This window comes from Megalobrama amblycephala, linkage group LG21, assembly GCF_018812025.1.
Source record: "Megalobrama amblycephala isolate DHTTF-2021 linkage group LG21, ASM1881202v1, whole genome shotgun sequence".
Lineage (NCBI taxonomy): Eukaryota > Metazoa > Chordata > Actinopteri > Cypriniformes > Xenocyprididae > Megalobrama > Megalobrama amblycephala.
In genome coordinates, this window is record NC_063064.1 from 9,647,676 (window position 1) to 9,672,716 (window position 25,041).

The 25,041-nt window shown below is 36.2% G+C and overlaps 1 protein-coding gene across 1 annotated transcript in view; it reads right to left on the reverse strand.

Annotated features, from left to right (window-relative positions):
• rargb (retinoic acid receptor, gamma b) overlaps nucleotides 1–25,041 on the reverse strand; it is a 74,420-nt gene that overhangs the window by 29,629 nt on the left and 19,750 nt on the right. The window contains 2 exon segments of the mRNA XM_048172763.1: nucleotides 19,540–19,561; nucleotides 19,563–19,950. Of these exon segments, the coding sequence (XP_048028720.1) occupies nucleotides 19,540–19,561; nucleotides 19,563–19,697 (157 nt within the window). The 5' untranslated portion in view covers nucleotides 19,698–19,950.

The following is a 25,041-nucleotide window of genomic DNA, read 5'->3' on the forward strand; positions in this document are numbered from 1 at the left end:
ATCCAAAGTATGTAAGGTAGTACAACTAGATCTCTTTCATTGAATCAAAAAGGTTTTAATTATATTTTGCTACATATAAATGTATTTTAAAGATTTTGAATGTCCAAAGGCCAATACAACCATTTAATTTGTTATTACAATATCTTAAAATGTAATAAATGTATATATTTTTTATTCTGGCATGATTTTATAACATCATATATCAATATAGTGAAAAATGGTATTAAGATTATGTGTTGAAGCCGTTGCTTTGTTATGAGAAAGAATGTCCAGAAAAAAATTAATTTTATTAATGTCATTCGGAGTAACCGATATAAAGGGACCGTTTTGGATCAAGTCATGCAGGTCAATATCATGTTACAGGATGTGACATCATTCAGATGCCTGCAAAGGACCATGATCGTGAAGCAAAGTAACTAACTCTCTTCTTAACTATTTGAAAAATTCATGTTGTTTCACTTGCTCATCCGCATGTCCCAAAACATCAGCTCATTCAACCATTATAAATGTTGTAATATTTTAAAAACTTGTACTAAATATAAAATGTTTGATTGTCCTTTTGCTAGCTAGCTAGATATGAGCCTGTTAGCATTGTTCGAAAATATTGTCATTTGTTATAACCAAAAGTGTCATTTTTGGTGACAAATTTAGTTGTAAATGTTCTTGTAAATAATGACAAAAGCAGTGTTAACACTTTATAAAAGTTCAAAATTAATTACATCTCCATTATGTTTTTTTTTTATACTTTTAAAAAAACTTATTCGTCAATTACTTTTATAATACATTTTAATGCTTATCGATTCATTGTTGCACCTTTAGAAAGTACAATGCATTAAAACTCATGTCAAACAAACAATTTCAGATGCAACAAGGAATCTGCAAATATTATACAGCATTTTAACTTGGATTACAATTATTTATGAAAAGATATAATACATCACAATGTACATTATGAATACCTAAAGTGTTGGTAAAGTGTTTTCTGTGTGTTATTGAACAGTGTGTGCAATTTTTCATATTTGTATATTTTATTTTATTACCATAGACCATAAATATATCATATTCTCTTCAGGATGCTGATATAATATTTTACATTTCATAGTTTAACCACCTTTTTCTGCACAGCAAAATCACCAGAGTTAAATCAACTTTGTTCAGAGTACATATGGTCCCTCTCTAAATAGTGTTAAAGTAACACTGAAAGCAGAGCTTAAAGTTAATGAGATAATTAAGCGATTAATTAAGTGATGATTGAGCATTAGTGATGAACACCTTCTGTTAAAGGGATACTCCACCGTTTTTTCATATTAAACTATGTTATTCCCTTAACTAAGACGAGTTGATACATACCTCTCTCGTCTCAGTGCGTGCACTAAATCGCTCTGTCTTGCAGCGAAACTTTGTTAGCACTTAGCTTAGCCCAGTTCATTCAATAGGGGCCAAGCAGAGAAGCTACCAAACACCTCCACGTTTTCCCTATTTAAATTGGCAGTTTGCACTCGAGTAGTGTAACTCGACCTAGGACGGTGACAATTAAATTTACAAAACGTTGCGCTTTTCTAAGCGTGTAAAATGGATAACTATATTGTATGGCGGAATACCATAGCAATTGCTCGGGAGCACTTTGACTTGGCGCAGTAATATCTTCACTCGTGAAAAGTCCTCTCACCGGCCCCCGCTCCCTCTCCTCCTCCCTCTCATTTCCGTCAATAGAACCAACGTGACTTTTACCACCTGTGCTATTAGCAAACTGCAAGATATCATTTGCAATGGCGGACTTTGTAGATGATTATGACTTGTTTGTAGCGGACCCAGAGCCATATCTGTTTGAACCCGAGTACACGGAGGAGGAATTAGCTCTTATGGACCATGAGAGGGAAAAAAGATACGAACCAGAACAGACCGGAGCCGGCGAAAGAACACGGGCAAACAGCAATTGGTGGTGCAAGTGTGACCATGTTGCGAACAGCAACGGTGTTTTTGGATTCTTGTTCAAAGCAGCTAACTAAGCTCTCCGCTGTATGTGGTGAGTTGGAATTCTGTGAAACATGACGGCACTATATACCTTCTCCTTGTTATCACAACCCTTTACGATGCACGTTATAAGCCATGATTGTCCACAAACTATCTTCCTACAACCTGATACTTCGTCAACTCTGCTCAAACTATTACTACTGGTGCAGGTCACGTTGGTTCTATTGACGGAAATGAGAGGGAGCGGGGGCCGGTGAGAGGACTTTTCACGAGTGAAGATATTACTGCGCCAAGTCAAAGTGCTCCCGAGCACTTGCTATGGTATTCCGCCATACAATATAGTTATCCATTTTACACGCTTAGAAAAGCGCAACGTTTTGTTTTGTGTCACCGTCCTAGGTCGAGTTACACTACTCGAGTAACTGTATTTAAATAGGGAAAACGTGGAGGTGTTTGGTAGCTTCTCTGCTTGGCCCCTATTGAATGAACTGGGCTAAGCTAAGTGCTAACAAAGTTTCGCCGCAAGACAGAGCAATTTAGTGCACGCACTGAGACGAGAGAGGTATGTATCAACTCGTCTTAGTTAAGGGAATAACATAGTTTAATATGAAAAAACGGTGGAGTATCCCTTTAACAAACAGAATCAATGAAGAGAAACACAAGAACTACAACTGACTTCAGCCACAGTCTTAGATGAAATCACCTGAAGATAAAATACATTATATCTCTCAAGATCTCAGCAGAGGAGGATTATCTTTTGTTCTGCTTGTTAACAGCAGGTGTTCATCAATAATGCTTCAGTGTTACATTAACACTATTTAGAGAGGGGCCATATGTACTCCGAGCAGAGTTGATTTAACTCTGGTGATTTTGCTGTGTGTGTACATTTTAAAAGTTATACAGTGTTTGAACACACTGGGCCTGTATTTATATATTCATTTTTGACTGTTTCAATTAAATATGAGCATGAAACATTTAGCTACAGTACCGTCTGATATGTCTATTAATTACGTCAATTTTGCTGGACAACTGTTTATAAATAAGTAATTATTGTCATTAGCATCACTAATTATAAGCATCTATCACAATGTCAGTATTCATAAATATGCAAAAGTATCAGCATTTTATCAACATCAGTACATTTGTTCTGCAGCTAGACAAAACGTCTGGCCTTTAGAAAGTTAACAAAAGTACCATTTAAGTCAGTTAGCACATGACAAGATGCTGAGCACAGACTACACTCACTTAGACTCCTAGAATACTTGTAATAAATGCAAATGCTTAGAAGGACACACATAATCAATGTGGCTAAAAGCTGATAAGAACACATGCAGCTGGAGTGAGTATAGAAACTCATCACACTTACACTGCAGTCTAGTGTTGTTGCTCCATGAGAAGGGCTCTAGCGCAGGGAAGAAGGACCTCGCTTTCCTGAGCATGCATGAGCTCTGAGCGCTCACGTCAAAGAGGGGTCTCGCCCCGACCCCAAGAGCCTCCACACAGTCAAACATGACGCCCAGCCTTCACCAAGAACTCAAACGCTGTCCCAGATGTCTGTCAGTACACAGCAGACGATGACCACCAACAACAGCAGTGTAGAGTCTGGAGCTCTGCAGTCAGTCTGGCACTACTGCCAAAGCAATCAATCACAATAGAAAGTCTCAAGGACTTGAGACTTCTGTTTCAGGTGTAGTTGTCACTCTAGCCAACTGGTTCTCTCTTAGTAACTCGAACTCTTCTGTAGCTGCTCTTCGTTGAGTCAAACGGCTCCTGCGCAGGTCTGTGGTGATCATCACACTATGCTTCTTTTCCTCTGTTAAGTTCATGAGCTTTGTCAAACTGTCAAGACTCTTAAGTGTCAGCTAACATACTGTGTCTCGACAACCTGCTCTGCTTCACTCGCCACAGCTAGCTCAGCCCACAACAGAGGGAGAGGGGGAGGAATTACAGAGGGAGCAAGGGAAGGAGGGAGGGAAGGAGGCGGGTGCTTTTGTGGTTGGCTGAAAGATGAAAACTTTCCCTTCCATTTTCTTCTAGAGCAATCTGTCAGTCTGCATCATATTTTATACCTTTGCAAATGAAAACAAACAACACAACCTCCTCTCACTCCCTCTATCTATCAATCTTCTCCAGCTCTTCCTCTGAAATATATTGCCTTTCTTTTCTCTAGAGATGCACTCTCTCATACGGAAGTGTTGATGATGACAGTGAGGTATATCAAGCAGTGCAACTGAATTGAACAATGCCTTTTTAAATACAAGCAAATACACTATAAAAAATGACAGTGGTTTTAATGGTAAAAGACTGTAAAAATGCTACGGTGAAAAACAGTTAATTGGTTTACAGAAAGTTTCCACACTGTATACGGTGAATAACTGTAATAGATCTAACGGTACATTTTTATGGTAAAATACTGTTAAATTTACAGTTTTTGGCTGCTTGTGATGAGCTTTGATTCATCATCTGACACTCATCACCACTGTGTTTTGGTGGTTGTCAGTGTATTACAAAGGTACAAAACAGATATTAGAACACAAAAGACACAAAATTAAGAGAAAATATTAAAGATTTTCTTGCATTTCTAGGTCACTAATGTAAGTATATTTGTGACATACTAAGACATGCTGAAATTCATGTTAATTTTTCAGTTCAACTTTTCACTCAGATTGTTCACTCAAGTATTCTAATAATATAATTTGCAATTAAACATTTTGTATTAAACTAAAAAGTGCAAAAAGCATTTTTACTAGTGGTCTTGGACCCTTGAACCAATAATTTTTAATGATTTTAACTCTTTCCCTGCCATTGACAGAATTCTCTGGCAATCCATGTTTTCACTGTTATTCGTCTTCTGAAAGAGTACAGAATCTCCAGATCAAAACACAGGCAAAAAAAAGAAGCAAAAAGAAGCAGAAACAAGCGATAGAAGCATTGCTTATATATGTTGTAGTCTTTGAAAAAGAAAAAAACACACTGATTTTCTCAGCTTTTTGTTCAAAATGCTGCTTTTTTTAACGAAACTTATCCACCTTCAAGTGTTGATGAAAAAAGAATGCATGAAGCTAGAATAAAATGGTGAAAGATTTGTGAAAATGATCAAAACACTGGCGCTGACTGGCAACTTTTAAAAAAATGCTGGCGGGGAAAGGGTTAATTGTTGGAAAATGAATAGAAATTAATAAAACAAACTGTTCATTTGTCTTGGAAACACATTTAATGTTATCTTAATCTTAAATTGTAATTATTTCCACTTCAAAAATTTGATCTCTTAACAAATGAACTATGCACAATGATTTTATTAATAACAGGTCTCAATATAGGCATAATGAATGGTGTTCTGTGATAGCCTTGTGTGCTTCAGTGCTGCTTAACAATTAGTTATAACTTTTAAAATATTCATATAACTAAAAAAAAAAATTAAGATGAAGACTTGTTTTGTCTTTAGTATTTTCAGATTGCATTCCTCCCTCTCCTATTGTTTACTTCCTGCCCTTTGTCAATAAAAGTGCATTAATAAAAGTGGCAAAAAATGAAATGAAATGATTCCATCCAGTTCTATAGAGGGTTTTGGTTTGACTGTAAAGGTTTATGGATGAACAGTGTGACTATTTGAAACATATCGCCACCTCAAGGTGACTCATAGCCTGGCAAAAGCCCTTCAACCCCATCTCTCTGTGATGTTTTGACTGGCAGTCCCATCATTGCCCCCGACCCTCACCTCTCCTCAACGGATTTACTTTTCAGTTCATACTTTTCTACAAACTCGATTCCAAAAAAGTTAGGACAAAAACTGTGAATAAAAAAAGGAATGCAATAATTTACAAATCTCATAAAGTTATATTTTATTCTCAATAGAATATAGAGAACATATAAAATGTTGAAAGTGAGACATTTTGAAATGTCATGCCAATTGGCTCATTTTGGATTTCATGAGAGCTACACATTCCAAAAAAGTTAAGTAGCAATAAGAGGCCAGAAAAGTTAAATGTACATATAAGGAACAGCTGGAGGACCGATTTGCAACTTATTAGGTCAACTGGCAACATGATTGGGTATAAAAAGAGCCTCTCAGAGTGGCAGTGTCTCTCAGAAGTCAAGATGGGCAGAGGATCTCCAATTCCCCCAATGCTGCGGCGGAAAATAGTGGAGCAATATCAGAAAGGAGTTTCTCAGAGAAAAATTGCAAAGAGTTTGAAGTTATCATAATCTACAGTGCATAATATCATCCAAAGATTCAGAGAATCTGGAACAATCTCTGTGCGTAAGGGTCAAGGCCGGAAAACCATACTGGATTCCCGTGATCTTCGGGCCTTAGACGGCACTGCATCACATACAGGAATGCTACTGTAATGGAAATCACAACATGGGCTCAGGAATACTTCCAGAAAACATTGTCGGTGAACACAATCCACCGTGCCATTCGCCGTTGCCGGCTAAAACTCTATAGGTCAAAAAATAAGCCATATCTAAACATGATCCAGAAGCGCAGGCATTTTCTCTGGGCCAAGGCTCATTTAAAATGGACTGTGGCAAAGTGGAAAACTGTTCTGTGGTCAGACGAATCAAAATTTGAAGTTCTTTTTTGGAAAACTGGGATGCCATGTCATCCGGACTAAAGAGGACAAGGACAACCCAAGTTTTTATCAGCGCTCAGTTCAGAAGCCTGCATCTCTGATGGTATGGGGTTGCATGAGTGCATGTGGCATGGGCAGCTTACACATCTGGAAAGGCACCATCAATGCTGAATGGTATATCCAAGTTCTAGAACAACATATGCTCCCATCCAGACATCGTCTCTTTCAGGGAAGACCTTACATTTTCCAACATGACAATGCCAGACCACATACTGCATCAATTACAACATCATGGCTGCGTAGAAGAAGGATCCGGGTACTGAAATGGCCAGCCTGCAGTCCAGATCTTTCACCCATAGAAAACATTTGTCGCATCATAAAGAGGAAGATGCAACAAAGAAGACCTAAGACAGTTGAGCAACTAGAAGACTGTATTAGACAAGAATGGGACAACATTCCTATTCCTAAACTTGAGCAACTTGTCTCCTCAGTCCCCAGACGTTTGCAGACTGTTATAAAAAGAAGAGGGGATGCCACACAGTGGTAAACATGGCCTTGTCCCAACATTTTGAGATGTGTTGAAATTTAAAATCAACTTATTTTTCTCTTAAAATAATACATTTTCTCAGTTTAAACATTTGATATGTCATCTATGTTGTATTCTGAATAAAATATTGAAATTTGAAACTTCCACATCATTGCATTCTGTTTTTATGCACAATTTGTACAGTGTCCCAACTTTTTTGGAATCGGGTTTGTATTCCCCACTACATCATTTTTATTTTTCTCTCATTTCATCAAGCGCACCACAATCTAATGCTGTCCAGATCTGTGGTCACTCTTCCAAGCAAGCTACTGAAATATGCCGAAATCTACGTCAACTGTCCCTGTTGACTCTGTATTGCATTTCTTTATTCTTTTGCACTGTCTTCCAAACTTGTCTTGACCCAGCCAAAGTCTGCATCCAATGTTCTTACTTTGACATGTTTTTCATGGTAGTGTGCATTATTTAGAGCACATGCAGTCAAACACATTTGACTCCACATATTTACAGAGACTGTTTTATAACTGCATCAGTGAGGAAACTGTGAGTTAATGATGATAGAGATGTTTTTATGCTTTTGCTCCAGACATTGCAGTTTGTTATTTTCCTGAGAAAAACAAAATGTAATCTATTTATATTATGACTAATTGTTAGTCTTTTGAAATAAGCGATTTTTCCTATTTGTAGCATTTCTGCAGTTTGTTCTCAGCATAGCACTTTGAATCAAATTTAATCGCTGACTCATGAGTCTTATTATAATCACATTACCTCCAGTGGAGTGTGAGAGAAGCAGAGCGGCATGAAATTTACACAAACCCACAGCCTATATGATCCACCTCTCACTCTTCTTTTCCCTTTTCCTCCCCTCATTCAAGAGGACTGAACTCTGAAAGCCAGCCCCAGTGGGGTGCTAACTTCCCCCAAAACTTCTGCCCACCCTCCCTCTCTCTCTCTCCCTCTATCATTCACTCACTGTCTCTGGTGCCTGGTTCTCTATGCCTGCCTCACTCTTGTTTATTTCCCACAATTTTCCTAATACTCTGTTGGTTAGACTTTATTTCGACGGTCCAGTTTAGGCATTCTACTAACTCAGTAAATACATAACAACTAAGGGTTCGTTTTACATGACAACAATGTACTCAAAACGAAAACGTTTTTCCTTCGCGTTTTTAAAAAATGTTGCATACAGATATCAAAATTGGCAAAAAAATAAAATAAAAAATCCGTTTTGCACGGATTTGCAGAAATTACTAAAAAAAAAAAGCTGTATTCTGCTACCAGACCAGTAGTTGTCAATGTCACTTTGTAAAGAAACACTACGCACTTGCACACATACACATTCTTCTACAGAGCAGTGAATACAAACAATCAAGATGCCGAAAGCATCGAGCAAGAGAAGCATTAAAGGATTAGTTCACTTCAAAATTAACATTTCTGATAATTTACTCACCCCCATGTCATCCAAGATGTTTCTTTCTTTCTTTCTTTCTTTAGTTGAAAAGAAATTATGGTCTTTGAGGAAAACATTCCAGGATTTTTCTCCATATTAGTGGACTTAACTGGGGTTCAACAGGTTGAAAGTCCAAACATCAGTTTCATTGCAGCTTCAAAGAGCTCTACACGATCCCAGACGAGGAATAAGGATCTTATCTAGAGAAACCATCGCTCATTTTCAAAAAAAAGTCTTGCAATGCTAGAATGCGTGTAGTGATATTTCCACTCAGGATCGATCACTTATGTGTTACCTGGCTGCCAGTTTCTCCGTACATTGCTAAACGTGCTATTTGAATGACGTGAACACAAATGAGTGATACAGTTAACATAAATATCTAGTCATCCTTCATAGCGCAGTCGCTATTTGCATCTCATATCGTCTATAAACTCTTGCGTTTGTATTACATTGCCAAGAGCTCCGTTATCACAGCACAACAGTAGAAAACGAAACCATATCCGTACCGGCCGGCTCGGCACGAAATGCAGCCGTTAAACAAACAGCGTGGCCCGATGGAAAAGTGGCTTCACCAGTCTTGGGAAACATTAAGGCTCATACGTTTTCGAACTGAAACCGAGCGCCGTCCAAAATACAGCGCAAAACAATGTTGGGAGTGAGTAATCTGTTAAACGTGCTCGCGCCTGAATCATGTGAATTTTTTTTAACTAATATTAATGCTAATGTCACTTTATTTTAGGGTCTTTTAACTAGTTGCTTATTAGCATGCATATTATAAGAATATTGGCTATATATTAGTACTTATTAAGCAAATATTAATGCCTTATTCTGAAGGACCTTATTCTAGATTTTCAATCCTACCCAATACCTAAACTTAACAACTACCTTACTAACTATTGATAAGCAGTAAATTAGGAGTTTATTGAGAGGAAAGGTCGAGGTTAATAGTTTATATGTGTTCCCTGTACTAAAGTGTTGCATGTTAACAAATGGAACCTTTTTCTTCCGGCACTGAAAAAAAAAAAAAAAAAAAAATTGTAACACTTTACAATAAGGTTCATTAATTAATATTAGTTCACTACATTAGTTAACATGAACTAATAATGAACTGCACTTATACAGAATTTATCAGTCTTTGTTAATGTTAATTTCAACATTTACTAATACATTATTAAAATCTTGTAAATATCAGTTAATGCACTGTGAACTAACATGAACAAACAATGAACAAATGTATTTTCCTGAACTAACATTAATGAAGATTAGTAAATACAGTAAAAAATGTATTGCTCGTGGTTAGTTCATGTTAGTTAATACATTAACTAATGTTTAACTAATGAACCTTATTGTAAAGGGTTAACAAAAATACTAATCAGTGTTATTTTATATTTGGGAAATGCAGCACAAACACACTCCACGCTGCCTAAGAGAAATAAAAAACATTTTTATCAAATTTTTGTTTGTTTGATTAAAATGCAGCAGTGAAACACTATATTGTACTAAAGAACAGATGTAAAACTTTTACATTCAAAACTTTTTCTGTTGCCCACATTCTTGTTTTGTCAATATCTGTTCATGTTTATATATATATATATATATATATATATATATATATATATATATATATATATATATATACAGTAGTCTATTTACGTTTTACATACATTTGGCAATGCAGAGATGATTCAAACAAACAAAAATCTTAAAACATTTTTTCTAAATGTTTCAGCCAAAATACATTACAAAATACTTGTGCTTTGCCTGTCATTTTTGTACAACAAATAGTTTGCAAAATGCATTTTTCACTAAAACTGAACCAAATTTTTAGTTTAACGTTAAACACTCATGTTTTTCTTTCGCCTGCTTCCCATTTTGTAGACATCTGTTAATCCGCACATACGTTACCCCCTATTTCACCCCCTACCTTTGCTCTCTCTGCCTCAACATTTTCACCTGTCTTTCAACACATCCCCCTCCCTCTCTTGCTTTTTTCATTCTCTTGTTCTCCCTCTCTCTCACACACACATACACACACTCACACACACACACCTCGCAGTGACACACAGCAGGGAGCAGCACTGCACAGTCTCAGCCAGTTCTGTTCTCTCCACACCTTGAGGCAATTACACCCCCCTTCAAACACACACACACACACACACACACACACACACACACACACACACACACACACACACACACGCAGGCCAAGGCTTGAGGACTGCAGAAAGGAAGGGGGAATGCAGACAGGAAAAGGTGCCCCATTCTGTCTCTTTCTCTCTGTCTCTTTCTCAGGCCCTCCTGCTTTTCATCTATCTGCCAATCATTCCTGTCCATCTGTGCCTCTGCTCCTTTTGTATCTTTTTTTTTTTTTTTTTGTATATTGTCTCTGTCTTTCTCCATTGGTGTCAGTGGCTCATCTGCAGGCTTTTTACTGCCGAGCACTGGCGTCATGGGATGCCCAGACAGACCGAACAAAACCTACTCTGTTCAAACAGCTCACTCTTCTTCCAGCGAGGAACATAAACCTGGCCCTCATAGTTTGTGGTCAGAGCTACGCAGCATTTGGGTTTGGATTTCTGACTGCATGTGTGCTGGATTTGCTTGTATTGGAATGTGTGGTTCCTTGGGGGTCTGTAGTGTTTGTGTGTGTGTGTGTGTGTGCTGGTCATGAATTGTAATCTGACCCTCAAGGGGGAAAACAGTCTTTTCTGCATTACAGGGCACTTATGTACACATACAAACATTTGCAAATGTGCAATTAAGTACATTTGCATTGAAAATAAACCTGCAAAAAGTTTGCTCAAATGAGAAGTTCATTAAAAAAAAAATCACAAAGCTATCATATTATTTCAGAAGACTTACACTGTAAAAAAAAATAAAGATTTTCAAAGTTCCTTTCAAAAAGGAAGTAAATTTACTAACAATTTCACACACCTAAAAGTGCATTGTATCAAGTGATTAATTTAAATGCTATTACATAGTTATTACATAGTAGATAAAAACACTGGTTACACTTTATTTTAAGGTGACGTTGTTACAGTGTAATTACACAGATAAGTACTGTGTAATATTAATTAAAGCTGCAGTCCATAAGTTTTGCCTCTTTGTCGCCATCTCTGTTTGAAACATGCAATTGCAGTTATTTGTGGAATTATCATATGTGGGTTGTGCATCGGCTCAGCTCCTCAGTGCGGATGAATCTAATGTTTTAAGGAGAATGTGTGGCTGTCAGTCACCACATCGGTTTGGATACTATACTTTGGAATCACAGATTGTATTCTTGGAAGTATGATGAAAATAAGAATTTTCACTGGAAAATGCAACATGTTTGCCACTTTTGTTCTGACCAACTGAGGGAAAAAAACATTACAAATAAATCGCGCTACAATGGTGATTAAATCTAATGATCGCTTAGCTGATATCACATCAAACTGTGCAAATTATTATTATTGTTATATTTTGGATCATTATTAACCCCCCCACCCACCATCCCCCTTAGGACTGGGGATTGGTTTAGGGTTAGTTACTTGTAATTATGCAGAATTTACTGTTATTACTACAGTAAGTATGTAACGTGTGTAACTATGTCATCTTAAAATAAAGTGTTACCAAAACACCTATATATAAAGTGGGACCCCAAATTATTTTCAGGTCATATTCTTTCATATGACCAGGAAAAGAGCAGCGCGAACATTCTGCTAAACATTTCCTTTTGTGTTCCACGCAAGAAACATCAATGGATGTTCGGAATTTTAAATGCTGTTGGAATTTTTGGGTGAACTATTCCTGTAACTGAACAAACAGAAAGATTCATGCACAGCTTGACAAACGCTACTGGCATAAAAGCGCTCGACTCGCTCTTGGTTTAATGATAGTAAGTCATGCCAGCTAACTTGTGATGGGACGGTTTCCCTGCAGCATGTGCAAAAGCCGGCTGATCTCTATCACCACCCACTCTTTGTTCCTTTCTTTCTTCAGTGTTGAACAAATTAAGTAGATAATCCCGTATAACTTTGCAATCTTTGTTTTATTCAAATGAGTTTACTAGAATTCTCTATCATGCAAACATTCAATCACTACTTCCAATTTCTCTCTCTCTCTCTCTCTCTCATACACACACACACACACACACACACACACACACACACACACACACACCACTGGTGGTTTAAAGAATTGGGCCAAACCCCAGAAATTCCACTCCAATTCTATATAAATAAATAACGAGGCACAATGTGGAGTTTGTGCTTTCACAGCCTCAGTCCTGCAGTAACCTCTGCATTTGGCCATCCTCTGCCTTGCTCTTAAAACAAGAAGAATTTGCCATTTGTTTCAAATGCTACCTCTTTTTTCATCAAAGTTTCTGCATTTCTGAAACCAGAAGCTCCACCAGATTCCAAGATTGTGTGTGTGTGTGTTATATGGTAGATGCAGTCCATTTTGTGCACATGCTACTATTTGTAGTGAGAATGCTAGATTACATACTTCAGTGTGATTGATTAGTAGTCCATATTTCCCATTGCTTTCAAAAATATTTTTTTAGAGAGAGAGAAAAAAAAAAAACCCTTCATAATCACATAATGAAAGACGTCAACTAATGATGTCATTGAACTAATATACCATATTTGTCCTGTGGGGGCAGTAGAGCTACAGAAGAGTGACTTGTATCATCAAAGTCCCTTTCAAGGAAAGTCTGTTCACTCCGCGGCCATATTTGCAACACCTCCGGGCAGCTATTTCGGGCATCCAAGACCAAATCCTATCAGCTTGAATGGGAGAATCCTTGAAATCTCAAAAACTGATTGCTGAATTTACAATTAAATAACATATTTCAAATCAGCCACAAAATCTGACATGAACTGTCCCATAAATGTTGTTTCATATGCCCAAATAGCATTAAAATAATAGCTTAATAGCCTATTCTTCAGGCTGGAGCGGCCGATGCGCATGTGTAGGCATAAGTGTGTGTCTCAGAACATTACTGTTTCTATATTAACCGGAGCTGCAGTGATGCCAATCAGCGATTGGCTCTTTTACTTAGAAGGCGGGACTTATTCAGCCATATTGTGCACCATATTTGTATATCTACAATCTTTGGTATTATGTATTTTTATTTTTAAAAACATTATATTTAAAATAATACATTTTGCATTAGTGCAAACGTTACATTTACAACTTTTTTATACTCTATATTTCACAAGAACAGGGTAAGAACTGATATCTCAAATTTCAACTACATTTTTAGCTGTACAGAACTCACAGGTTTCAGATGCAAACTAAGCATGCAAACTGTACTGGACTTTACTCCGTATTCGTCTGACATTTTAGGATGTTTAATCTGAAGCTAATAAAAAAGTAAAGTGGTCTTTTATGTACAGTTAATAGAGTTGCTGTCAGTACTGATGCTGAATAATGTTTCAGCGCTGATGTCATGAGCTGGAAGAAGGATAGTTGAGTATGCCTTCACTTCAACAGCTTCTGTGCCAACATCGTAGAAATTACAGCAAACATTTCAGAGACCAAACCTCTGGCCTGAAAACATTGGAGAATCTGATGAATCTGCATGTGTATTTATAAAGATAAAACTGTACTTACATACTAATCACATTTACAAAGCAGGATGATGATTTTACCAAATTACTCTTAATATGTCTGTAATTATTTCTTAAAGGATTAGTTCACTTCAATATTAAAATTTCCTGATAATTAACTCACCCCCATGTCATCCAAGATGTTCATGTCTTTCTTTCTTCAGTCGAAAAGAAATGAAGGTTTTTGAGGAAAACATTCCAGGGTTTTTCTCCATATAGTGGACTTCACTGGGGTTCAACGGGTTGAAGGTCCAAATGTCAGTTTCAGTGCAGCTTCAAAGAGCGTCTACACGATCCCAGGACAAGGAATAAGAGTCTTATCTAAAGAAACCATCGGCCATTTTCTAAGAAAACTTAAAAATTTCTATAATTCTTAACCACAAATGCTTGTCTTGCAGCTGCTCTATGATGCACCACGCATTACGTAATCACGTTGGAAAGGTCACGCTCATGACATTTCTCTAGATAAGACTCTTATTCCTCGTCTGGGATCGTGTAGAGCTCTTTGAAGCTGCACTGAAACTGACATTTGGACCTTCAACCCGTTGAAGCCCAGTGAAGTCCACTATATGGAGAAAAATCCTGGAATGTTTTCCTCAGAAACCTTCATTTCTTTTCAACTGAAGAAAGAAAGGCATGAACATCTTGGATGACATAGGGGTGAGTAAATTATCAGGAAATTTTACTTTTGAACTAATCCTTTAATATTTATACAGCATGTATACACAGATATATGCAAATTTTCTGTGTACCTACTACATTTGCTATGTGTATTATACTACGAGAGCACACTGCCTGGAATAACGTTTCCCACAATGCACTCCATTTCCAGAGTCATGAATGAACCAGAAAGCAAACAACCATTATTATTGCAAAAAATGATCTGCAATGTAAGGAGGTGCACAGCACAGCAAACATTTATATTATTACATACTGCAAACTGTTTCACATACTATTTTTAAAAAGTAGTGAGCAATATATAGATAGTGGTAAGCTACTATTTTAGAAGCTATAATGAAACATCAAAAACTTTTTAAATTTCCAAATTAACCATATAGATCAACTCCAGAACACCATGAATTTTATTATATGGTTATGGTTCTGGTATTCATAATTCGGTTCTTAATAAGAAAAGAGTCTTTGTTGAAGCTAAGATGCTGCCAAGTACGGTGGCCCAGTAGTGCACAACACAACGAAATTAAAAAAGCAAACATAAGTTCACAACACAACGGAAACAAGCCACAACACAACGAAATAAAGCCACAACACAACGGAATAAGCCACAACACAACGGAATTAAACCACAACACAACGGAATAAGCCACAACACAACGGAATCAAGCCACAACACAACGGAATCAAGCCACAACACAACGGAATAAGCCACAACACAACGGAATTAAACCACAACACAACGGAATAAGCCACAACACAACGGAATCAAGCCACAACACAACGGAATCAAGCCACAACACAACGGAAATGCTCCCGACCACTTGGGGGCTCTCAGAGCTAGGTAATATTACTATTCCTTGCCACTGTTCTATAAAGTCGACAGTTTTACAAAGATATCAATACCATGATTAGTTTTAAGTATGTAAGCATTGTATATCGACATGGTATATTAATTAAAAATCAACTACGTTCACAATAGCTTCATATTTATACTTGTGAATGATTTGACGCGATACCACGGCGCATGATAAAGGGAACATCCACCAATTCCACCAAGTGGTTAAAACGTATAATTTGTATTCATTAAAATTACTTTTAACATTTAAAAACAGACATGTTCAAATTCCAAAGGTTGTTAGTTCCTGTTGGTAAGACTGACAAGCTTTGGAATTTGAACATGTCTGTTTTTAAATGTTAAAAGTAATTTTAATGAATACAAATTATACGTTTTAACCACTTAGTGGGATTGGCAGACGTTCCCTTCATCATGCGCCGTGGTAGCGCGTCAAATCATTCACAAGTATAGGCCTAAATATGAAGCTATTTTGCACGTAGGTGATATTGAATTAATATTTCATGTCGATATGCAGTGGTTACATACTGTTTAAACTAATCGTGTTATTGATATTACTGCCGACTCTATAGAACAGTGGCAAGGAAAACTAACTTTACCGAGCTCTGAGAGCCCCCTAGTGGTCGGGAGCATTTCCGTTGTGTTGTGGCTTGATTCCGTTGTGTTGTGGCTTTATTCCGTTGTGTTGTGGCTCGATTCTGTTGTGTTGTGTCTCGATTTCGTTGTGTTGTGAACTTATGTTTGCTTTTTTAATTTCGTTGTGTTGTGCACTACTGGGCCACCGTACTGAACAAACTTGGCCTGAAACACGCTCTACTCAAATACATTAAAGCTTTTATAGACAACTTGGATTTTGCATTGTTGCATTATGCAGTATGTTAGATGTATACCTTAAAAGCTATTTCTACCTGATTTAATGCATAAAATTTGTTTTGTTGGTATACATTTATGTATTAAAAATTATATTTTTTAAGATTAAAACGAGTTAATTTAGATATTACATTTTAGATTTGTATTTTTCATAATACTGAGGTTTCTTACAGCCACAGAAACAACGCATGTTACGGTACTGCAAGCTTGCAACGGGTTAGATCATTATTTGTGCCTGTATTGCATATGTTCATAAGTCTCTGGGCTTATTTTTAAGATGGTGAAGGCTTTAAAACACTCTGTTGAGTACGATGCAAACAATCGACTGATCGCCCGTCTAGCCCTTCTGTCTCTCTCTCTCTGTCTGTCTTTCTGCATGTTCCCACTCTGAAAGAAGAAAGGATAGATTGAGGGATGGGTAGATGTTATCTCTTATTAAATAGAGCTAATGGAGCTAATCTGTGTATGAAGGCACCACATAAGGAGATCACACAGGGTTGTTATAGCACGGCTACATTACATTTGCTACTTTTTGTCTCTAATGAAAACACAATATGAATGCAGTATTCCAGGTAAAAATACGTCAAACATCCCGTGACCTCTGTGTGACTTCCTGTGTGTTTTTGTTGTGTATTCTTTTCATTGAAATGTAATCTTTGTTCAGTTTGATGGCGTTGTTTCATACTCTTTCACTCTTTTCTGGCTATAAATGGACATTTGTGTTTTATGAAAGGATTTGAATGAGAGTGTGTGTGTCGGCAGGATTATTCCAGGAGGTTGTGATTGTTTGATACAGCAGATGAGCATGTCTGAACACGACCACCATCGAAGAACAAACCCTGAATCACACCAGCTAACAGAACTGAACAAATTCAAATCACACTTTACTGGAATAATCTTATATAATAGCCTCATATATAAATTTTGCACAGTCAGAAACCAAAAATTATTCAGACGTTTTGATATTTTTGGTATATGTTTACTAGTGGGTGCAGGACACTTATAGTTCATTTATGTAAGTATGTATGTAAACTGTGACATATTATACCCAGAAAATCTTCACACAGTGGACTACCAGTAAAATTGATAAAAAAAAACTTATTCAGACTACATTATTAACATTATTAAGATTCATTTTTTTCTGACAAAGATTAACTCTGAGATTTTTTAAACTATAGTGAATAAACTGTATTAATGAATGAAATGATCAAGGTGTCTGAATAAATTTTCATTTGACTGTATATACTTTAAGTCAAAAGTTTGGAATAATTAAGATTTTTATTGTTTTTGAAAGAAGTCTCTTCTGGCTGCATTTATTTGATCAAAAATACTGTAAAAACAGTAATATTGTTAAATATTACAATTTAACAACTGTTTTCTATGTGAATTGTAAAATGTAATTTATTTTTGTGATAAAAGCTGAATTTTCAGCATCATTAGTCTAGTCTTTAAGGTCACATGATCCTTTAGAAATCATTCTAATATGCCGATTTGCTGCTCAAAATTAATTTCTTATAATTATCAATTCAAATTTTGCATATACAGCAATGTAGTATATGGGTTAATGACGTGACGGGTCATTTTTTTTGGCATTATAATAATAAAAATCAAAGATATGACATCCAAAGTATGTAAGGCAGTACAACTAGATCTCTTTTATTGAATCCATATAAAAGATTGCTTCATATAAAGGTATTTTAAAGATTTTGAAGTGTCAAAAGGTCATTCGGTTTAACCATCCAAAGGCCAATACAGCATTTCATTTGTGATTAAAATATCTTAAAATGTAATAAATGTATATATTTTTTTATTCTGGTATGATTTTATAACATCATATATCAACATAGTGCAAAATGGTATTAAAATTATCTGTAAAAGTCATGTTTGTTATAAAAAGAATGTCCAGAAAAATGAATTTCATTGATGTCATTCGGAGTAACCAATATAAAGGGACCATTTTAGATCAAGTCATGCGGTCAATATCATGTGACAGGATGTGACATCATTCAGACACCTGCACAGGACCACATGGTCATGAAGCAAAGTAACTAACTCTCTCTTAACTATTTGAAAAATTCATGTTTTCACTTGATCATACGCATGTTCCGAAACATCAGGTCATTCGGTACAACCGCTATAAAACATGGAAAATGTTGTAATATTTTAAAAACTTGTACTAAATACAAAATGTTTGATTGTCCTTTTGCTAGCTAGCTATCAAGCTAATATCAGGTAGATATCAGCCTGTTAGCACTGTTTGAAAATATTGTCATTCGGTATAACTAAAAGTGTCATTTGGTAAAATAGAAATTTTGGTTAAATTGAATGACTTTTTTGGTGACAAATTTTGTCCATCTTGTAAAAAAATGACAAAAGCAGTGTTAATTGATTATAAAAACCACATAATCTCATTGTTAACACTTAATAAAACTTAATAAAAATTAATTATATCTTCATTATATTTTTTTTACACTTTTAAAAATCGTCAACGACCCATATACAGTTTTTGCTGCTTAATATTTTTGTAGAAAACTGTGATAGACTACGTTCTAAAAGTTTAGAGGAAAGAAAGAAAGAAAGAAAGAAAGAAAGAAAGAAAGAAAGAAAGAAAGAAAGAAATTGATCAAAAGTGACAGTAAAGATGTTTATAATGTTTTAAAAGATTTCTATTTCAAATAAATTCTATGCTTTTAATTTTATATTCATCATAGAATCCTGTATTACAGTTTCCACAAAAATATTAAGCAGAAAAACAACAGAATCAACAGTGATAATAATAATAATAGGAATCATTATAAATAATTGAGCACTAAATTCAGCATATTAGAATCATTTCTGAAGGATCATGTGACACTGAAGACTATGACATATGAAAACAATATCAACACCAATCAAGGGCAACATAATAAAGGAAGAAATACATGTTTGGGGCACTGCAGACACAAGATATTAGTTTCAGTGTGTGTAGTTATTATTCAAAAGATTGGGTTATTCTGAAAGCTACTTACACAGAGCTGCCATCTCTTTAGGGAAGGTCCGCCCCAAATCGTCCAAAGAGGCTGCCATTGGCCAGAAGATCAAAGGGGGAGTGGTTTCGCATTGAACTGAAGGCAAAGGGGTAGAACCCTGTCATATGACTCACAGGCCTCTCCCTATTGGTTGCCATTTTTATGATGGCGCTCCTCCAGCGTCGAAAGATGGTCCAATGTTGCTGTTGTTGAGATGGTGAATTATCTGTCTCCTACCACTATCTCACTTCTCACTTTGGCACTTTTTATAAAAGGAATTCTCTTACTAAACTCTGTGAGCTAATCGTAAATCCATTATAAACTTTTGTTGGTTTGTGTAGCACTGATTTGGAGGGATGATGAACTCAAGTGATCCAAAATTGATGTACAATTATAAAATCCAACAGGTGCCTGTAGAAAAACACAAGAGGGGGGAAAAAAGTGTTTAAACTTTAAAAATTACTATTGGAAACTTTAAAAAAATTTTTTTTTTTTTTAAGCATGATCATCTAGTAAATTGACCACAATGCACTATTTACAACAATTCAGCACACATGCTTTCTCATAAAATTCCTGAGATTCAAACATCAGAGACAAGACTTATACAATACTGGACATTATTACCATATAAAGCAGAATAATGCAGATTCTGAACTGTCTGTATCTGAATCTGACAGATCTGAGATCAGTGGTTTGGATGGTGGTGCAGAGTGTAAAATGCCTCTTTTCTGTTGCTCTCCTCTACATCAGAGTGGAAAAATAGAAATTTGTCTATAAAATATGCCATCTATAGCTGTTCCTAAATTCATAAATTTTATACATACTCTTTACTCACTGCTGCTGTGCATTGTATCGGATGTTGCAACCTGAATGCCAAAAAAAATAAAAAATAATAATAATAATTCTGATCTGACCGTTCAGATTGAAAGACATTTCCAAGAATCTGAAATTGCAATCTGATTTCAGACCACATATGAATGTGGTTTGGAATGGCTTTGTAAAAGCCAGATTTCATGTGGTTTTCTGCTGTTTGGACTATAAACAACTAAATGGATTTGAGCCAGATAAGTACCCCAAAAAATTATTTCTGCATGCATGAGCAAAGACCTTTTTTGCTAATATATTTGTCATTTAGATGATAAAAAGTAGAGAAATGGCAGGGTTAGGTATAAACAATGCAGGCTGAACCCGAACCCACTTTTCTAGCCTTGAGCACCATCCCTGCGTCTGATGCCTACTTCCACTTAAAGGCACAATATGTAAGATTTTTGGATTAAAATATCCAAAAACCACTTGAACAGTATTATATATTTTGTTGACTTGTGTACTTACATTATCCCAGATGTTTCCAAGAATGTTTAAATCCAGGGAAATAAGCAATTTTAACCAAAACAGTGACTGTGTCCATTATTGCCTATCAGTGACATCATACCTGCGTTAACCTCGATTTCCGGTTTTATTTTGTAGAAACCATGGAAACAACAAAGATGCTTTAATATATTATACATTTTATTATACAGGTGAGCAACAGTTTGGATACATTTATAGACAGAAAACTATTCATTGTTATATAGCTCAACACATTTAGTCTTATTGTCTGAATCTCGTTTTCTTGATTATATTAAAGATTATATGTTTTTAATATGCTTGAAGACAAACCATGTGCAAATTCATAAGTCAACACCATTGCTGAATATTTTCTCCTTAAAACTGCAGTGATCTAAAGACAGTTTCAAACAACGTAGTTTGAAATCGCTGGTGTTTCTGATGTCACAAAATGCCTTGTAACCAATCACATCAATGTGTGATCGTCGACGAGTGGATCTGAACTGGTATGAGTGGGGGCGGAGGTAATTTGCATATTCATAGAACCACATATATTAAATGAGGCAAAGGTATAGCATTACATTGAAACTATTTTAAGGCATGAAGAAATGTTTTTTTTTTTTTCAAGGAAAAAACGATTAAATATGTCATTTTGGTGATCAAAGATGAGTTTTAAGGAATACAATTATTTGCTACAGGGGGACTTTAATATGATATTCTAATATTGACCTATCTTACTGCAGTGTGCAACAAGTGTCTCACAGCAGCCGCCGTGCGAACGCTCAGTGTAATTTTATAACATAATTTTCAACTCAAATGTATCTAATATGATAAACAGTGCTGCTTTACCCCACAAACGACTGGAAAAAGCAGAAGTGGCGACTGTGGCATAATAAAAGCTCCACTGCAATCGAGGCGTGTGTCGCACTCGTCTCTCATAAGCAACCGCTCCAGCCGCATCGTTATGACATTCATAAGACATTCTCCTAACTATCTTTGCATGTCAACTAATTCTCATTCATTTGCAACAACATGTCAACTAACTCTTATTCGAGTATTAGTAGATTGTTAAGTTAGGGTTTGGGTTAGTAGAATAAGTTGACATTTAGTTGCAAAGTTACTTATACACCGCGTTCCAAATTATTATGCAAGTGACATATCAGTAAGATTTCAGTAGAATAAACATTCAGATTTTAGTTTTTCTAAGAAAATGTATGTCTTTTTAGATAACTGGTATCAATCTCAGACAAAATAATTTGCCAGGTCTACTTAAGTCTATGGAAACCCTACTTAGAGGTTGTTCCACATTATTAAGCAAGTCACAGTTCTCATGCCATATGGAGAGGAAGAAAGATCTTTCTGAAGATGAAAAGCATGAAATGGTCCAATGTTGTGCAAAAGGCATGAAAACAACTAATATTTTGTGAAATTGAATGGAGATCATCGAATTATCATAAGATTTCTGAGTGATTTAGAGCACAGCAGAACTCGGTCAGATAAAGGCTTATTAATGAAAGTTCCTGTCAAAATAATTACTTGTATTAAAAGGTCAGCTATAAAAAAGCCAGTGTTGAGCAGCAAACAGGTATTTGAAGCTCCTGGTGTCTCTGGAATCTCAAGAAGCTCTCCATGCAGTCTGGCAGTTGTGCGTAAAGATGCATTTTAGCCACCACTAACCAAACCTCACAAAGAGAAACATTTACAATGGGTTTAGAAATACATTTTCAAACAGTTTTATTGCTGTGGTGTTTTTTTGCAGCATGGGATAGTGCATAGTGCATTGTATTTCAGAAGGCACTATCCTCCTTTTTATATCATAGCTGAAAATGGCCAGTTATGAACTTCACATATCTTGCAAAAGTCATTTTAATACCCTCAGAGAGCCTAAAGGGACCTTCCATCTCACTTACCAATATTCCAGCCCAAATCATCACCCGCCAGCTCCTTGCTGACATCGCAGTCTTGTTGGAACGTGGTGGCCATTCACCAACCATCCAGAAATCCATCCGTTTAGACCATCTATTGTACTACAGCATTAGTCAGTGAATAAAACTATTTAAAAAATGAGTCTTCATGTATTTCTACACCCACTGTTAATGTTTCTCTTTCTGAGGTTTGGTTAGTGGTGTCTAAAATGCATCTTTACGCACAACTGCCAGCCTGATGGAGAGCTTCTTGAGACTCCAGAGACACCAGCAGCTTCAAATACCTGTTTACTGCTCAACACTGGCTTTTTTATAGCTGCCCTTTTAATACAATTAATTTTTTTGACAGGAGCTTTCATTAATAAGCCTTTATCTGACAGAGTTCTGCTGTGTTCTAATCATTCACAAATCTTATGATAATTTGATAATGTCCATTCAGTTTTCACAAAATACTAGATGTTTTCATGCCTTTTGCACAACATTGCACCATTTCATGCTTTTCATCTTCAGAAAGATCTTTCTTCCTCCCCATATTGCATGAGAACTGTGACTTGCTTAATAATGTGGAACAACCTCTAAGTAGGATTTCCATAGACCTGGCAAATTATTTTGTCTGAGATTGATACCAGTTATCTAAAAAGTCATGGATAAATAAACAAACAAACATTTTCTTAGAAAAACTAAAATCTGAATGTTTATTCTACTGAAATCTTACTGATATGTCACTTGTATAATAATTTGGAACGCAGTGTAGTTAGTAGAATGTCTATTGGGGAGCATCAAAATAAAGTTATTAACACTCTGGTGTTGGCAAACATGCTGGCGCGTTTTGCTGGTTTTTCATCACATAGCAGCAAAATCGACTTAAAATTCTCCATCATTTTTTGTCATACATATAAAAGTAATACATCAATTGAAACTACAGAATGTCTACTTTTATCTGTGTGCACTCATAATAACAGCAAAACAACATGCTTTTGTAAAATAAAGAAAATAAACAGGGTGCGCTGTCTGATGTCTAAGTCTCTGTGGATTTCTTTCTGAAATGCATTTCAAAAACGATCCGAAACTCAGCGAATAGTTGTCACATACACATGAGAAACATGTATACACTCAATTTCAAAACAAATGGTCTCTCTTTATGTAATCCGTACCAGTGAGAGGTACATTCTTTCCTACATCCTATAAATGGCTCCATTCTCAATGTAAACAAAACAACTTCGAGTTTTTATCGAGTTTGGAAGACAGTCTACTAGTACTCTAATGACTGCTAGTTTGCATGTTGTTGTAAAGTTGCTTGTAATTAGTAGAATGCCTAAAGTGTTACCAATTAATTTTGCCATTTAAATGATAAATAAGTAGAGAAATGACATGTAACAGTGGGGAACAGAGGGTTTTGTATACACAATGCAGGCTGAACCTGAACCGAATATGCATACTTCCACTTACAGTAAGCGAAAAATACTATGTGAGCTGAGTAGTTCTTCCAAATTCACACTACTATAAAACAGCAGTCGAAAAGTACCCATATGACCTACTACTTCTGGTGAGATTCTGAAGTGCAAATCTGATGGACACTTTACTTTCCCATGAGGCCACGGGAGAAAATTGAAGAGACAGTGAAGCAATGCAGGTAGGTCACATGACAGTGACAACACGGCAAATTCTTACTGCACACATTAATACTAGACAGAACATATTTTATAATGCTGGTAAAGTAAGGCTGCACGATATATCGCTTTGGCATCGATATCGCAATGTGCGCGTGTCAAGTATAGGGATAGTGTATCCGTGATCCGTACAGGCCAGCTGCCCCCCGGGTCGGAACGCATGTGATTTGCGAATTAACTGCGAAGTTTAACCATCATAGAGTGAAAGTTTATCATTTGCATGCGTTTTTAAATCTTGTCAGTTTAAACATCAAGCACAAGAAGACTGTAACCCGTACACTGTTTTCTGTGTGCGCACACAGAGTCGTGCAGATAGCACATGAACACCGAATTCAGTTCTCTCTTTTTTTTCTTTCTTTTTTTTTTTTTGAGCTTGAACGGACACGTGCAAGCAAAATTAAGTCAAAATGCCCTTCTTAGCAACTATCCTTATAAACACAGTCGGTTATGTGTTGTTAACAAGTGAGAAAGAAAACGGATGTGTATCATTATATTGGATTCATGAATTTGTCTTAAAGTGACAGCAGCCTAATATACCCACAGCCATATTTGTGTCACCAATGTTAATCAATCCACAAGAG